This window comes from Serinus canaria, chromosome 10, assembly GCF_022539315.1.
Source record: "Serinus canaria isolate serCan28SL12 chromosome 10, serCan2020, whole genome shotgun sequence".
Taxonomy (NCBI): Eukaryota; Metazoa; Chordata; class Aves; order Passeriformes; family Fringillidae; genus Serinus; species Serinus canaria.
Window position 1 is genome coordinate 17,486,660 of NC_066324.1, and position 17,409 is coordinate 17,504,068.

Here is a 17,409-nt window from a genome sequence, read left to right on the forward strand (position 1 = left end):
ACCAGGACTGGATGCAAAGCTGACCTCTGGGGTACACCACCAGCCTCCAGCCAGACCTGATCCAGCCTTTTGGCCCATTTTCAACCCAGCAGCCCACGGAATACTCATTTTTATGCTCAAAATTAAATGCCAGCAGTGGAAGAGGCAGATGTTTGTCTCCGGAGGCCATGGGGAGCAAAGAGCAGTCTCTCTCTTCAAGGTGTGTCAAAGTGGGACATTGCTAGACAGCAGCTTCTGGGAAAAGTGAGAAAACAACAAATCAAACAGGGTTGGCCCAGGGTTTCCATGCAACTGTTTATTGCCACACAGGGGGGTTGGCAAATCTCTGGTGTGGTTCTGGTGCCCAGGGGAGGATGCTCCAGCCCCACATGCTCCCCAGGAACACCATCACCTCCATCACTGCAGCGCTGGGGACACCTGGGAAAACAGAAGAGGTTTGGTGACACTTGGCTAGAGCAGATACCAAAGTATCCCAGGAGGCTGGTGACACCTGATCTGGCGGTGGCACCCACCATGGCACCAGCAAGGTGGCCCAGCCCCAGGAGGGCGAGGGCGAAGTGGATGCAGTTGCAGGTGAGGGTGTCGTACTCCACGGGCTGCTCCATGGCCGCGCGGATCCGGCGCTGCAGGGCGGCCACGTCCAGCGCCCCCTTCCTGCGCAGCACCCTGGCCCGACCCCGGGTCCGCAGCAGGTGGCTCTTGCCGTGCTTGGCCACGACGCCTGATGGGGACATCCCTGAGCTGCCTGCAGGGCAAAGCAGGCTCTATACTCCTCGTCCCTTCCGTGGAGATGTCCCCGTGCCATGGCAGCTGCCGGGGCTCACCTTCCAGGTGGATGATCTCCCCGTCACCACAGTAGATGCCAGCGTGGGCACCCCACCAGCCAAGGCTCCCCGAGGCCAGCGGGAAGAGGAAGAGGTCCCCAGGCTGGGGCTCAGCCACCCCGTTGGGGACAATGTTGAAGTGTTGTCTCAGCAGCCCCTCGCAGAGGAAGAACCCTGCCGTGGTCACTGCCCCGGTCGCTGCCTGGGGACCCAGCTGTGTTTCAGGGCCACTGGTGCCCTGGGGACACCAGCAGTGTCACTCGTCTGCTGGCTCATCCCATACGATTGGTGGCTTAAGCACAGCTTAGGTCTCTGGTCTCCATGGATGGAAACCTTTGGGAAGAGGCTGCCTCCTCTAGGTGCTGAAGCACCCATGGGTGCCAAGGAAAAGGCAGGGTGGGCAGGATTTGGCCCAGTTTTGAGATAGACAGTGCCAGGCACAGGGGCAATGCCAGCACTTACCTGCCTGGAGCTGCTCACCTGGAGGGACAAACATTTTGCATCAGCCCCAGTGGCACTCATGTCATGGCTCAACCCTGGCCTGGGCTGCTGCCACCCCCTGCCAGAGCACCTGGCTGGGATTCTCATGCCAGCACCCCCAAACCTGCCGTACCCAGGAGCCCAGCCAGTGCCAGGGCTGGAGGAACAGCCAGTCCGGGGCTTGCAGGGTCTGAAGGAGGGAGCTCACCTGTGGGGAGAGGGGGCAGGGCAAGACAGGGACCATCCCCTTCTGACCCCTGTTCCCTGCCACCACCCATCTCTGCCAGCACGCAGTCCAGCACAGCCTCCCAGTCCACACTCCCCTCCCCCCACCCTGCCCAGAGCCAGCGTCAGGCAGGTCCCAGCTGTGGGGTCCAGGGGCCCTGGGAACCATGGCAGAGGGGTGGGATCACCTGGATGCAGGTGTCCTTCCCAGCTGGCTCCCCCTTTACCTGGGCGAGGAGATTCATCTGCAAGGAGAAAACACGATGTCCCGAGAGCTGGGGACGGGCACCCCATACCTGGGGGACTTTGTCCCCACAATTGTCACCTTGCTGAAACCCAAGCTGCAGCCTCAGGGCTCGTTCTGTGCCCTGCTGCCTCACCTCGGGGTCGCCTCCAAGGTCCTTTCAGTGCACTGTGCTTCCCGAGCTGCCGCCGCTCCAAAGGTGCCTGCGGGGCAGGAGCTCAGCCCACCTGCCGAGCGCCACGGTGGCTCTTGGCAGCAGCATATGGCTCCGCCGGTGCCAGGGAATGTGCCCGGACCGGCTGCACCGTGGCACCGTGCCCATCCTGTAAGGGCCAGTCCCAGGGGGACAAACCCTGCCTGGTGTGACATTTCATCCACAAAGCTCTTGGGTGACCCCAAAGGAGTCAGGAAACAGCCCTGTGGCCACAATGCCTTGGTAACCACTGACCACCAGGCTTATGACAAATCACCTCTTGGTGCCAAAACCTCTGGCCCTGTGAGGCTATCAGCTTGTACCCAGCCCCATGTCCCAGGGATGGCCACCAGCCTGTCCCCAGCCCTGTCACCCCAGAATGGTGCATGCCCCGGGGTCAGCTCTAGAGTCACATTAAACTTTAATCCTGGTGCCAGGGGTCAGTGAAGGCTTTAGCAGGGCTCAGGTGGGTGACTGTCACCCTCTGTCATCGGGCAACCTCCAAAGAATCATTTATCAAGGAGCCTCCAATAAACAAGAGCTAATTACAGGTGAAACCCGAGCCTGGCCTGGACCCAGCTCAGTGCAGACGGCCACATTAACCCTTCCCAGCCACCTCCAGTCCCACAGCCACCCTCCTGGAACTTCATGTCATCTTTTGTTGGTCTTGCCCCCTTCTGATCTCCACCATCCTCTCCTGATCTCTGTTGTCTTGCCACATGTACCCATCACACCCTGCTCATTCCCATCCTTCCCTCCCAGTCCCCATCATCCCATCTCAGTCCTTACTATCCCCTCATGATCTCCATTCACCCTATTGCATCCCACTGCCCCCTCACGACCTCCGTCACACCTTCCTGGTCCCCATCATCCTCACATGGTCCCTGTTGCCATGTCCTGGTCTCCATCTCCCTTCCTGGTCACTGCTGTCACCTCCTGCTCATCCCATTTGTCATTGTCTCAGGGTTACCATCTAAACATCGAGGTTCCCATTGTCCCCTCCTGATCTTCATTATTGCCTCCCAGTCCTCATCACCTCCTTCTTGTTCCCATCACCCCGTCCTGATCCTTGTCACCTCTTGGTCCCCATCATCTCCCCTCCCTCCCCCATTGGCTCCTCTTGGTCTTCATCATCCCCTCCTGGTCCCCACTGTCACCCTTTGATCCCCAATATCTCCTCCTGGTTCCCATCATGTTCTCTTTGTCCCCAGTGTCTCCTCCTTGTCCCCACTGTCCTGTCCCATTCCCCACCACTCCATGCCAACACCAACAGGAGCAGGACTGCCAGGACAGTGGTGCTTCCCTGGGTCACTCAGTGTCCCCAGCTTGGCTGGGGACACTCACTGGCCAGGGTGCACCCACCAGCTCCCCACAGCCAGTGGGATTAGGGTGGCTGGAGCCCTGGGGCTGCTCCTGACTGCAGGTCTCAAGCCCATCTCCAGCATCTTTAGGTAATTAGTAAATTAGTAATTAAACGCTCTCTGCCTGCTGGGGGGAAGGGGGGCAGATCCCAAGGTTTTAGGCTGGGTAATCCCGTGGCATCTGCCCCAGCATCTGTGACCGAGCCGAGTCACGACCCCGCCTCGGGCTTTAACGTTTGCTCCTTCACCCCCACCCACACCCACAGCCCCTCGGCCGTGCCGCCAGGCCTGCTCGTGTCGCACCCAAAACAGGCTGGGTTGGGCTCCCAGCAGTGCCCACTTGGGTGCTCATGGAGCTCTCATCCCCAGGAAGAGGACAGGGTGCTGCTCCACAGGGATTCCACCAAAGGCACAGCGCCCGGCTGGGTGCGATGGAGAAACGGGGTGGGAAACCATATTTTTGTAATTATTGGCTTTCCTGGGGGTGCTGATGATTGGCTGGCAGCAGATGGTTGGCCCAGCTAATCCCCCTCCCAAATCCCTGCTCCAGAGCTGGCTTTTACCCAAAGGCAAGGAGGGGACGGGCAAATTAGCCTAACTCAGCTGTACCGCCATGCTGGCCGCTCCCCGCTGTCCCTGGTGCTGGCTGCTGGTGTCCCCACGTGTGGGCTGACATGCCGGGATGCCGGGGTTCCTGGCACCCCCGGGAGTGTTCCACCCTTGGGTGAGAGGTGTGGAGGCACCCAGGGGCCGGGCAGGGAGGTGACAGCTTGCTCCTTCTGCATTAGCCCAGCGTCATAATTCTGCCGCGGGAGGAGGAGGTGGCCCCTGCCGCAGATGGTGGCGGTCAGAGATCTGGGTCAGGACGGGGCTGTGGGTGGGACAGGGCACCGTGGGGAAATGGGGGTGGGAGGGGGCTGGAAGGGCATGGAGCCGTGGTGCAGGCAGGGATGTAGTCATGGTGCAGACGGGAAGGATGATGGAGCCACGTAGTCAGGAAGGGTGATGGAATGTCGCTGCACATGGGCACATGGAGCCATGGCGCAGGCAAGGCTGGTAGAGTGAGTCACAGTGCAGACTGTTGAGATGGAGAAACGCTTCAGGCAAAAGGCATGGAAGTAGGTTGTAGGCAGGAGGATGGAGCCATGCCGCAGGCAGGGGGATGCAGGAATGCTGCAGGCAGCGGCGATGTCGCAGGGGTGATCCTCAGCCCCTGGATCCACTGGAGTCACTGCTGCCAGCCCTCAGCAGGGACCTGCCGCCAGGGCCTGTCCCCTGGGACACCTTCAGGGCACCGACACCCCTGAGCCCCTCTGGAAGGGGCACAGCAGGCCGGGAACCCCTGTCCTCAGCCTGGCCCATCGCTGAGGACAAGCCGGGCCCGTGACGGTGGCCACCCGCCACCCCCCTGAGCGGGGAGGGGGAGGTTTAGCGGCTAAAGCCCACAAATCCCAAATTGTGCTGCCCTGTCACCGCGAGGGTTTAGCGGTGGTTGCGTAACCCCGGGGCCACCTGGCCCCCACCCTCTGCGGTGTCAGCAGCCCCAACATCCGTGGAGGGCCCCGTCCCCGGGAGGGGATGCTAAGACACAGCGGGGCCCCTACCGAGCATCCCCCCTCCCCTCGCCATCAGGGCCGGTAATTAATTACTTGGGGGCAGGGAAATTACCCCCCTTAATTACCACTTTTCGTTATTCCCCTCTAACCGCCTTAGTGAAGGGCTTATGCGCTTACAGGACCTGGTGGGTCCCAAGGGGAGGACGACACACACAGGGGGTCCCCAGCCCCAGCCCCAGCCCCATCTCTCCCTCCTCTGCCGCAATCTCGGCCTCGCAGTGCTGGGGGGGTTTGCAGTGACAGGGTGACACCTCCACGGTGCCCGCGGCGGCGCGGGGGGGGGTGGCTTGGGTGTCGCAGGGTTTAGGGTTACAGGGCTGGGGCTCAGCACCTTTTTAATTCTTCATCGCGTGGCTGATTGATCCCCCCCGCCCCGCGCAGACACTAAAGATTAAGAGGGTGACAAAGAGGCGGCTGCTTACACAGCGCCCGCCGCTAAGCCGCCTTGAAGAGAGCAAGGCAAGAGCCCCTTTGGCCGCAGAGCTGCCGGAGCAGCCAGCGCCTGGCCAGAGCCTCCGCGGGGATCCAGGGACGGGACAGACAGGGATAGGTCGGGAGCGCCGGGTGCGGGATGGCTGCGTCCCCGGCGGGGTCGGTGGTGAGCGCCGGGCTGGATGAGAGTCCCACGGGTAAGAGGTGGCTCCGCTGGAGCGGGGGAGACTCGGAGGGACACGGGTTTTTCTCTGGGATGGCCGGGCCCCCACTGTGGTCACTCCCCAAGATGCCTGGGGGTCCTCTTCAAGTATCCTCTGGGATACTTGGAATCCCCATAGTGGTCAATCACCAAGATACTCGGGGTCCTCCATTGCAGCTTTTCTCTGAGAGGCGTGAGATCATCACGGCCTTCTTCTGGATGCCTTTGGTCCCCATCCTTCTCTGAGATATCTGGGGGTCCCCATTATGGTTCATCTCCAAGACACCCAGTGTCCCCATCATAGTTGTTTGGGATGTTTGAGTTCTCCATTGCCAACCTTTTCCAGAATGGCTGGGCTTCTCCTCATGGCCCTTATCCTGCATGCCCAGGGTCCCCATCATGGTCTGCTACAATGCCTGGGGTCTTCAGCTGCCATCCTACTCCAACATGCTGGGTCCCCACCAAGGTCCTTCCCTAGGCCAGGATGCCTGCAGTGCCCAGCCCTCTCCATGGTCCTCATTTGTGTTCATTCTCCAGGATCCCTGAGGTCCCCAGCTATGACCCTTCTCCAGGACTCCTGGGGTTCCCTGTAAAAACCCTCTCCTGGATACTCTTGGTCCCTGGCCCTTCACCAGGATCCCCACAGTTCCCTGCCGTGACTCTTGTCTGGAGTGTCCCATGTCCCCAGAGGTGTCCCTTCTCCAGGACTCCTCCCATCCCTGATTGCAGCCCTTCTCTGGGATGCTTAGTCCCCTTCCTGAGATGCCTGGTGTGCCCATCCCTAAGAACACATTTCATCCCTGCTTTAATTTTAATGTGAGAGCCCATCCTGGGCCCCTGCTGCGCTGTGGGAAGATGGTGACCCCTGTGTGGAGTCCCTGAGGGGTCCCCATTCATGTCCCTGGGCTAAACCAGCAGAGACGGGAGCGACCTCATCTCCAGGATGCTGGGAGGCAGCAGGGACTGGTGGGTGGTTTGAGGGACATTGGGATGCCCAGAGTCAACCCAGATGTGACAATTCCACTCCCACAGGGCTGAGCCCAGCCCCTGGGAAGGAGCTGAGCCCGGTGCTGCTGTGCAAGGTGTGTGGGGACACCAGCAGTGGGAAGCACTACGGCATCTACGCCTGCAATGGCTGCAGCGGCTTCTTCAAGCGCAGCGTCCGCAGGAAGCTCATCTACAGGTGGGAACAGGGGGTCCCCAGGGGGCAGGGAATGGGGGGACAGAGGGGCAGCCAGAGGGGCAGGGACAAGAACCAGGGTCCCATGGACAGACGCCGTAGAGGAGAGGACACCTCACAGGGCAGGGACCCCAGGAATGGCCACACAGGGTGTCAGGGATCCAGGGGATTGACACAGTGGGGCAGGAATGGGGGGAACCTAGCAGGGGAGGGACACCCAGCAGAACAGGGACCCCATGGGATGGGGCACCCAGCAGGGAAGGGATGGACACCATGTGGGACAGGGACCCTGCAGATGGACATCCAGCAGGACAGGGAGCTTGGGGCAGGCCCCCAGCGGGGTTGGGTACCCTGGGATAGACACTCAGCAGGCCAGGGACCCCAGGGCATGGGCAATGGGTGGGGCAGAGACCCAGGGGGACTTAAAACCGCTCAGGGGACAGGCATACAGGGGGAAAGGCACCTGTGGAGAGGGTGTCCAGAGCCCCCTGATGGGACCAAAACACCCATCAAGGCAGAGCATTCACTGGGACAGGGCACCCTCCGGGGACAGGACACCTCTTGGGGACAGGGTACCCACGGTGGTGGGGCACTTGTTGGGTGGAGGGAACCCATGGGGGAGACATGGTACATATGGGGGAGGACCCTCCTTGGGGACAGGGGCCACCTCAGGGGCTGCAGCCCTGTGCCACCTCTACCCATAGGTGCCAGGCAGGGACAGGGCTGTGCCCAGTGGACAAGGCTCACCGCAACCAGTGCCAGGCCTGCCGGCTCAAGAAGTGCCTGCAGGCTGGCATGAACAAGGACGGTAAGATGGGAGGGGACACACAGTGACAAACAGCAGGGGGTGACAGCGGTGTGGCCGGTGCTGATGCCACCTTGTCTGCACAGCTGTGCAGAACGAGCGCCAGCCCCGCAGCACAGCCCAGGTCCAGCTGGACAGCATCCAGCTGGATGCTGAGCTGCCCCCTGAGCACGTGGCCACCACATGTGAGGTCCCCCCATCACCCTGTCCGGCTCCTCGTGGTCCTGGTGCCACTGTCACCCCGGGTCCCCGAGCACCCACACCACCCACCAACCATCGCTTCATGGCCAGCCTGATGACGGCCGAGACCTGCGCCAAGCTGGAGCCCGAGGACGGTGGGTGGCTGCCAGTGCAGAGGGGGGTGGGTGGGGGGTGGATGTCCCCATGGTGTGGTGACAACCAGTGTCCTCTTTGAACCCTGCAGCTGATGAGACAGTGGATGTGACGGGCGGTGAGCCGGAGCGGGCAGCTGGCGAGTACCAGGTGGCGCCGTACCCGGCAGCCAGCCCCGAAAACATCTATGAGACCTCAGCACGTCTCCTCTTCATGGCAGTGAAATGGGCCAAGAACCTGCCTGTCTTCTCCAACCTGCCCTTCCGTGACCAGGTGGGGTTGGCAATCTCCATGAGGAACTGGGGATCCCGTGGGGCAACAGGAACCCCAAAAAAAGTAGCAGCCCGTTGGAGCATATCCACAACATTCTTAGGGTTCCCCTGCAGATGCTCATCAGCCCAGCCAGCTGTGGTGGCTACGGGTCCTGGAGACTTTGGGGGTGACAGGGGTTTTGGGGTTTCCCCCGCTCTCCCCAGGTGATCCTGCTGGAGGAAGCATGGAGTGAGCTGTTCCTGCTGTGTGCCATCCAGTGGTCCATGCCCCTGGAGAGCTGCCCGCTGCTGGCTGTCCCTGAGCCGGGCCCTGGGAAGCTGCTGCCGGCCACCCTGGACGTGCGGGCGCTGCAGGAGACCCTCGGCCGCTTCAAGGCGTTGGCTGTTGACCCCACGGAATTTGCCTGCATGAAGGCCGTGGTGCTCTTCAAACCAGGTGAGGCCACCCCCAGCAGCCACCACTGGCCATCCCCATGCCCCTCCCCAGCCTGTCACCCCCTTGTCCCTGCAGAGACCCGTGGCCTGAAGGACCCTGAGCAGGTGGAGAACCTGCAGGACCAGTCACAGGTGATGCTGGGCCAGCACAACCGTTCCCACTACCCCGGGCAACCCGTCAGGTACCACTGTCCCTACGTCCTCAGGGGTGACACCAGGGTGGGACACCCACCCATGGCCACTGCTCCATCCCCCAGGTTTGGGAAGCTGCTGCTGCTCCTCCCAGCGCTGCGCTTCATCTCCTCGGAGCGCGTGGAGCTGCTCTTCTTCCGCCGCACCATCGGCAACACCCCCATGGAGAAGCTGCTGTGTGACATGTTCAAGAACTGAGCCCCCCTCCCGCTGTCACCTGGCTTGTTTGTCACCCTGCGCTGGCACCCTGTCACCCCCAGCCTAGGGCTCCTCAGCCTGGGCTCTGAAGGTGCCCACGGTCCCATCTCTGGGGCAATGTCCAGGACCATGGAATGCTGCTGGCAGCTGGGAGGTGGGAGCAGCTTCCCTGGGGGATGTCCCCAAGTGCGTGCCCAGGGCACTGGCAGCACCTCACTGGGTCCATCTCCATGGTGTCCCAAATGCTGGAGGAACCCAGGCAGAGGCACCTTGGCACCGTGAGGAGCTACTGCCACCCAGGGGGCAGCCTCGGGGACACTAACCCAGGGATGATGCCAACCTGGCGTGACATCAGCCAGGGTGACAACAGCCAAGGGGTGACACTTGGCAAAGGTGGTGACACCTGGGGGTGACACCAGACTGGGACAGCCTCAGGCCAGGGTGACAGACCCTTGTCCCTATGTTCCCGGGTCTCCCACTTGTGTCCCCCATTTTATACTCGGAATAAAGAGAGTTTTGCAGCCAGAGTCCCTGTGCCATTGACTTGGGTCCCCTTGCATGGGGGACAGGGGGGACCCAGCTGAATGTTCATAACCAAAGAGGAATAAATAAAAATCAATATTCTGAATATAAGTACCTTGAAAATAAATTATCTGAACAGAAAGAAACTAAATATTAGTAAAATTATTATAAATAATCAATATAAGGAAGACAACTAGAAAAATAGGAATAAAAATAAAATGAAAATAAATAACCTGAAATTATGTGAATATAAAAAAGATAAATATAAATAATATGTTTGGAAACATTAGATTAGAAAGAAGCTGAACAAAATAATTTAAATAGAAATGTAATGAAACTAAATAAACTGAAAATACTCTGAAAATAAACTAAATAAACTGAAAATAAAATACTCTAAATAGAAATTAACTGAAAAAAACCCTATCTTAATTTAAGTAGATGAATATGAATAGTCTGACTGGATAAAATGAGAATTAAATAGTAAAAAACACAAATAAAATGAAATTAAATAATCTTAATAGAAATAAAATGCATGTAAATTATTGGAATATAAATATCTGCTTTGAAGTATCCTTAAATAATCTGAATAGAAAGAAAATAAAACTAAATAATCTGAAATAATATCAATAAAATGAGAATAAAAGACCTGCATATTAATAAGAGAACCATCATGAATCTCATTAGAAATCTACTGAATTAAATTCTGTGGACAGAAATAAAATGAAATAATCTGAATAGAAATAAATTATTAAATAAATCGTCTGAATATGAACAGTCTACCTAAAACTAATAGAAATAAGCTGAAATAATCTGAATAATCTAATAGAAATCTAATAGAAACAACTAGAAATTATTTGAATACAGAAAAAAATTGAAAAATTGTCTAAATAAAAATAAAATAAAAATTATTTGATTAAAATAATTTGTATATAAAGAATCTGTATATACATAAATAAAACCGATGTGAATAACAAGTAAACCAGAAATTCCGTGCACATAAATAATGAGAATCGCCAGCATTAAACGATCCAAAGGGAAGTGCTCTGGAGCCCTGGCTCCCCATCCCAGCTCCTCCCTCCCCATGACTGGGATTGGGAAAATCCACCACTTCCCAACCCCGTGGAACAAATGGAACAAGCCCCAGAGCTCCGGGAGGTGGGCAGGGGCTGGAGGAACGCTGTCCCACTGGGCATTCCGGGCCTTTGCAGAATGACACTTTTATTTGTCCGTGTTTGTCCGTCTGTACACGACTCCGAGCGCGGGACAATAGATCCTCTTACATACACACTCTCTGTAGTTTACAAGCAGCCACTTTATAAATTACTTACAAAACTTCCCGTCAAAAATAACAAGGATTCCCCTCGCAGCCCTCCAGCAGTCAGTACATTCAGCCCTCTGGAAAACCCTCTGGGAGCCCAAATCCTGCCAGGGAAGGGCTGGGAAGGAGCGGGGGAGATGCCGGGGAAGGGGAGCCTGGAACACGCCGTGATCCCTCCAGTCCTGCTCACTCCTGCCACAGCTGGATTTCATATATATATATATATATATATGTATATACTTCTTTACATGTGTTTTTCTTTATACATATAACCACAAATATATTATATATATATAAAGAAACATATTTTTTATATATTCTATATATATTCCATACATTTATCTAGGCCAAGAAGTCTATTTCCTTTATATATTTTCCCTACATTCCATACATTTTTATAGATATGAAGAAATAGAGAGAAAATATATTTATTTATATATACTCCATATTTCCTTTATATATTTCTTTACAGAGAAATATACTCTTTATATAAAGAAATATATAAATATATGTGAAGAAACATATATAAACATACATATTAAACATATATTAAATATATGTTTAAATCATATAACATTAAATATGTTTCTACATAGAGAAGAAATACATTAAAATATATATAAAGTGATAAATATTCTTTATATATAGTACATATCTCCTTTATATATATACTTCCTTATATATAGAAATATGTAAAATATATACATAAGGAAATATATAACTAATTTCCTTTATATACTTCTTTATATATAAATATATAAGCATATATAAAGAAATATGTATTCTTTATATATAGATCTTATACATTTACATATAAATATGTACTATATATAAGAAATAGAAAATACATAAATGTATCTAGTCAATATTCGTTTATGTATTTTTTAATTCTACAGAGCATATTTATCCTTTTGTGCGCGTATTTTCTTTATATATAGAATATATATATTATTATATATGTTCTTTATATATATAAATATCACTTAAATATATTTTCCTTATACAGAGATTAAATATATATAAGGAAAATAAATATATCCCAAAAGAAATTAGATATATATACATATACATAGACACATATATACACATACATAAATACACACATATATGTGTGTGTATGTATATGTAAATATGGGTACTTATGTGTATATTTATATATTTGCCCCAGTCAGATCTGACATCCCTGCTCTCATCCCACAGGGATGAGAAACCTGAGGATGAGGCTGGACCCTTCACTCATGCCCAGGATCTCCTCCCCTGGGGCCATTTTGAGGGCAGTTCTGGGGTTTTTAGTTCAAGTGGCTCAGAAGGCTGGTTTGGCACCAAGCGCTCGGATGCTCCCAGCAATCCCAGCTCCCAGAGAATTTGGGATGACTCCCCAGGAGTTTCCACTCTCGTGGTCACCATCTGCCTTGCCAGTGCATCCGTGTCCGTCCCCAGAGCCCTCTTTTCCCCTCTGGGACAGGGAAAATCCCATTTCCCCCATGGAATGGGGAGACTGACTTGGTCTTGCTCCACTCCCAGGATGCAGCTCTGAGGCTGATGCTGTTCCCACTCTCCCTGCAGCATCTGTCACTTCCCCCGTTGGAAAAAAATTAAAGATAACATGGAAAAAAGGCAAATTTCAAAAATCAAATAAAAAATTACCCCAATAAATAAACCACCCCTGGAAAGGGCAGGGGGAGAGGGGACTGAGGAGCAGCTCAGCCAAATCCAGTCATGCTGGGAAAAGACAAAGCACTCAGGAAAACTCAATTTTTTGCTATTTTCTCCATTCTTGGTGGCATTTCAGGAAAGGATGTGCCCCAGCCCACCTAGGAGGATAGAACCAGCCTTTGTAAATCTAATTATTGCCCTGGGGCTCCTGATTTTGCCTTTCCAGAGGTTTACTGGTACCTGGAGCTTCTCCTGGTGCCACTGAGGATGATGATGAGACTGGGGAGGGATTACAAGCTGAGAAGCTGAGTCAGTAACTAGCATCATTAATTAGTCCTATGATGGGTTATGATGGTATAATTACACCTCCAGGGATTTCCTGCTGAGAATAAAACTCCATGTTTTATTGAGTGATGGCCAGTGACACCAGTGGTGACACCAAGGATGGCTCAGCCAATTGCTCCCCTCCTCTCCCGCCCCAAAATAATAATAACAATAATAATAATAATAGTAAAAAAAAAAAAAAAAAAATCTGTCTGGGGAAAAATATTTAAAAAAAAATTAAAAAAATATATATTTACACAAAACTCCAGGAACCAGCATATAAACAAATAGCGCTTCAAGTAGTCCTCGATTATTATTAATTATTATTATTTTTTAATACTGATGATCTCAAAAAGACTTAAAAAAAAAAAAAAAAAAAAAAAAGGAAAGACAGTTAGGTCTCGTTAAAAAATAAACAACCAAAGGGAAAAGGTGATTTTTGGCAGGTTTTAACACTTTTCCATGCACTTGGCGTTGGCGTGGATGAGGTGGTTAAAGCGCGGAGGGCTTGGCTGCAGTGGAGCCAGCTCGGGATGCTCCCGTGGGATTTTTAGGCTTGGTTTGCTCCTACCAACAGTGATGGCGATTCGGCACAAGGATTTGGCGGCGGATGCTCCGAGACGTGGGATGCTCCGAGGGGAAGGGCCAGGAGCCACTGCCTCCCATCCCCGGCCACCCCCCCGGCCACCCGAAGGTCTCAACTCCTCCAAATCATTAAGGCCACCATTAAAACCGTCCCCTCCCGGCCTTTTTAATTAAGCATTCATCTCCTGGTGTTAACGAGGAAGCCATCAGAGCACTGCCAATGGGGAGGATGCCCCGGCATGGATGTGGCTCTGGGGTGGAGCATCTCAGACCATGAACTCGTTGCTCCCCAGGAGGATGAGGGGTTGGGCGGCAGCACAATCGGCCTCAGGGTTCCTCTTGCGTCCCCCTCCAGGCCCCCCATCCGGGGGCTCTTTGGTTTTTGGGGGGGAAGATTTCACACTCTTCAGTTTCTGTTTGCCTTTCTCCGGGTTGAAGGTCCCGCGCGTGGTGAACTGCGGCCGGTCCTCGGGATAATGGAGAGGCCCCGTCAGGCCCTCAGGGCTCGCCCGCGTTTCGGGGGCCTCGCCATGGTGTCCCCCTGCTCGGTAGAAAGGAGATTTGGAGTACATCTGGAAGCGCTTCCGGGGCAGGTGGGGCAAGCAGGAGGTGGATGACTGGGAGGAGGAGGAGGAGGAGGAGATGGGGGTGTCGGTTGGCTCCGCCGGGTCCAGCCGCATCCTGGGGTGCCGTCGCAGCCGGCTCGGCCCCTCGGCCTTGGCGGGGCGCAGGGAGCTAAGTGCTACACTTCTCTCTGCAGGGCCAGAAGGACCACAGGTGGTCAGCACCCACACATCGCCCAGCATCCAACCACCCCGCTCCCTGGGGACACGTGCCATTGAAGCCAGGACACCATTCCCAGCATCTCAGAGGGGGCAGCATCCCCACAGCTGGTGTGGCAGGGCTGGAAGAAGGCGCACCTCCCAACTAATACCAGCTGCTCCCACCCGTCCCCTACGTCCCTTGAACCCTTAACCCCCCTCACTGCATACATTTAAACTTAAAATCAACTTGAAAATCCCAAGTAACCCTTCTCAAAGCAACATGGTGAAGAAAAACACGGTGGAAGGTGTCCCTGCCCATGGCAGGGAGATGGACTTCGTGACCTTTGAAGGTCCCTTCCAACCCAAACCACCCCATGATAAACCCAAGATTTACCCGAGCGGTCGGAGATGGCTCCTTCGGAGTCAAAGTTCAAATTTTCGGAGCTGTCAGCTGTGCCAATGGAGGCTTCGGACTCGAGGGTTTCATCGTCGGAGGCGCGGGGCTCCAGTGTCAGCATCTCAAATGTCAGCTCCTCCCTGCAAAGCCAACCCAGCCCCATTGAACCAACAGGACCAAAGAGGTGGAGAGGAGAAAGGGATGCACGTGCACTGAGAGATCATGGAGGGTTGGAGGCCTCCAGGTATCAACCACATGACATCCAGAGGCTGGGAACACGGCTTGAACCCTTGGCCAGACTCACTTTTCCTTCTGCAGGCTCTCGATCTGCTCAGTCAGCACCTTCTCCTCCTGCTGCATGGCCACCTGCTGCTGCTCTGTCACTTCCATCTCCATGGCCTCCTCGCTGCTCAGGGTCTCCTCAGGGACGTCCGTCACCGAGGGCAAGCGGCCGGTGACAGGGGACGCGGGGCTGGGGAAGGCGCCGCGCCGCACGCGTCCTTTGCCCTGAAGAGAGACAAAGGTGTCACCACCACCACCACGGCCGAGGTGATGTGGCAAACACTCAGGTGCCAACCACACTGCTCTCCCAAGGAGTGAAGAAGAAGGCCCCAGGCACTGGTCCTCAGTGTGCTGCTGCCGGAGGCACCCCGGGCCCTCAGGCTGAGAGACTCAACACATTGGAGGGGCTGGGGATGGAGGTGGTGAGGAAGGCAGTGGTGAGGATGATGCTGATGGACCAAGTGCAACTTGGTCCAGGTCCAAGCAAGCCCAGCTAGCAGCAGGCTGGGTTCCCACAAAGCCCACAGACTGTGTGATGGGAAGCTTGATGGAGGCTTCGGGTAGGAGCATCACTAAAGCTTTGATTTCAGGACACCTGTTTTATCCTTGGATCAAGTCTCACATCCTTCCCTCATCCACCCTTGCTATTTCCTGAGCATCACAAGGGTCTCACTGACCCCTTCAGCAAACAGGAACTCCCACCTAATTATGTTGTCCCTGCCATGCCATATCTCATCTACAGGAGATCCAGAACCAGGACCACCTCCAATGGTCCATTGTAAGACAATCAATGTGGATCTCTGTGCCCACAGTTGAACTCACCCTGATCTAATGCATTTTTTTAATACTGAAACTGAAAATGAAAAAAGATGCACATGGTGGTGGTAGAGGTGGACAGATACTTATGCAACTGTTTTAATCTTCTGGGGACCAGCTCTACAGATCTGCTCCAAGGAGCAGAGAAAAATGGAGGATTCTTGGAGATGAGGATGGGGCAGATACTAAACAGCTTTTATCTTAACCATTATCATGACCAGACTTCTCATCTTCTACATTCCAGATCCTGACATGACCAGGACTAGGAGATCACTTGCTGCCCTCCCCTGACAACCATCACCCATGAAGATCCTGCATCTCCTTGGGGTTGAAGACTTTGTTGCAGCTCAATTTTGCTCCCCCTATTTAACCTCTACAACTGTAGCATCCCTGGGTCTTCCTGACAACCCAAGTGCTCAGAGCACATTTTCAGGATAAGGGATCCTGCCTTTTTCTCTTTAAAAGCCAGATTTTCTCAATTTTAGCCTTTTCATCTTTTAACACCACATCTCAGAGATCTTTCTTTGTCTGCAAAGCCTCCCCTGTGCACCGGTGTTCTTCTGATGACACTTTTCACGTGGGCTCCTGAGCTGAAGCACAGCTCCCTGAATCCTATTAGCCAAAAGCCCCAAGATCCCAAAGATCCCACTGCCTCGTGGAGTTAAGCCCCTGAGAAATGCTGAGCTCAGGGGAGCAGAGCTCAAATTTTGCTCTTCTCCACCTCCTGACACTCATAGATGTGGAAGAATGGGGGGAACCTGAGGGAACTTTCATCATGGACCGAGCCTGTTAGGAAAGGAAACAGCCCTATGAGCATTCCCAAAATCCTGCAGGTGCTTTTCTTGCCTGTCACAATCTCACAGAACTCAAACTCAAGCTGGGATGGAGTTGGGGAATACAGGACTTGCTGGACTCCTCCTCATTCAAACCTGGGTGTCCTGACCTTGTGTTCAGGGTGGAAGGTGAAGAACACCTTTGGATGCCTCGTGATCTACAAGGCATCCAAGCTGAGGGTTTTATTCACCATTTTCATTTTCGCATCCTGAGCGAGGAGAAATCGAGGTGGGAAGGGAAGGGATGAGTCAAGCAAATTAAAAAAGAGGGAAGCACAGGATGGAAAAAGGAAACGAAATAGAAAATTAAAGTAAGTGGGGAGGGAAGCGTGTTTCTGAGGAGCTGCGTGCAGGGATGGCCGAGCGCCAGCCCCAAACTCCTGCGCCCGGGGGGACCTGCTGGAGGAACGGCGGCTCCGGACAGGTCACGGACAATGGCCGGTGGGACAGAGCTGGAATGAGCGACGGTGACACACAACGAGGGACGCGGCGCTGCCGCTGATACATACCGGGATTGAGCTGCGGGTTATGCTCATAAATCTAACTGCAATTAGTACGGGCTTCTGGATTAGAGAGGAGATGAAAAGGAAAGCAGAAGGTTAGAGTGCACATGCCGCCGCCCCTCCAAAAACACGCTTTGCTCAGTTTGAGGTTTGCTCGGTTAACTGAGATGAGTGGGGCAGCTCTGCAGCACCAGCTACTCCAGCTTGGGCAGCCCCTGCTTGGATTTCATCCCCAAAAAGCAGAAACAACGTGTCCCTGAGCATCACGCAAAGGGGGCCGCTTGGCTCCTCAGCCCAAGCCTGTGCTGACGGTGCTGCAGCAGGTCTGTCCCTCTCCCGCAGCCCAACAAGCCAAGCACAGGTGCATCCACAGCCTGCTGGCCCCCCACAAGCATGGAAGCTCAATGAGATGGGTTT

The 17,409-nt window shown here is 54.0% G+C and overlaps 2 protein-coding genes across 7 annotated transcripts in view; one reads left to right on the plus strand and one right to left on the minus strand.

Moving 5' to 3' along the window:
- The first annotated feature begins 5,514 nt into the window (after positions 1 to 5,514).
- NR2E3 (nuclear receptor subfamily 2 group E member 3) lies at positions 5,515 to 8,992 on the plus strand. Its single transcript, XM_009089808.1, has 8 exons — positions 5,515 to 5,572; positions 6,610 to 6,760; positions 7,462 to 7,565; positions 7,649 to 7,897; positions 7,987 to 8,168; positions 8,372 to 8,603; positions 8,679 to 8,784; positions 8,860 to 8,992. Exons 1-8 carry the CDS (start codon positions 5,515 to 5,517, stop codon positions 8,990 to 8,992), a joined length of 1,215 nt encoding a protein of 404 aa, XP_009088056.1.
- A 4,130-nt stretch (positions 8,993 to 13,122) lies between these two features.
- Positions 13,123 to 17,409, minus strand: part of MYO9A (myosin IXA) — a 172,679-nt gene continuing 168,392 nt past the window's right edge. For all 6 annotated transcript variants that reach the window (XM_050978598.1, XM_050978599.1, XM_050978597.1 and 3 more), the window contains 3 exons: positions 14,863 to 15,065; positions 14,556 to 14,698; positions 13,123 to 14,151 (listed from right to left, as the gene is read on the minus strand). In XM_050978598.1, the coding sequence (XP_050834555.1) occupies positions 13,664 to 14,151; positions 14,556 to 14,698; positions 14,863 to 15,065 (834 nt within the window). In that variant the 3' untranslated portion in view covers positions 13,123 to 13,663. The remainder of the gene's footprint in view (positions 14,152 to 14,555; positions 14,699 to 14,862; positions 15,066 to 17,409) is intronic.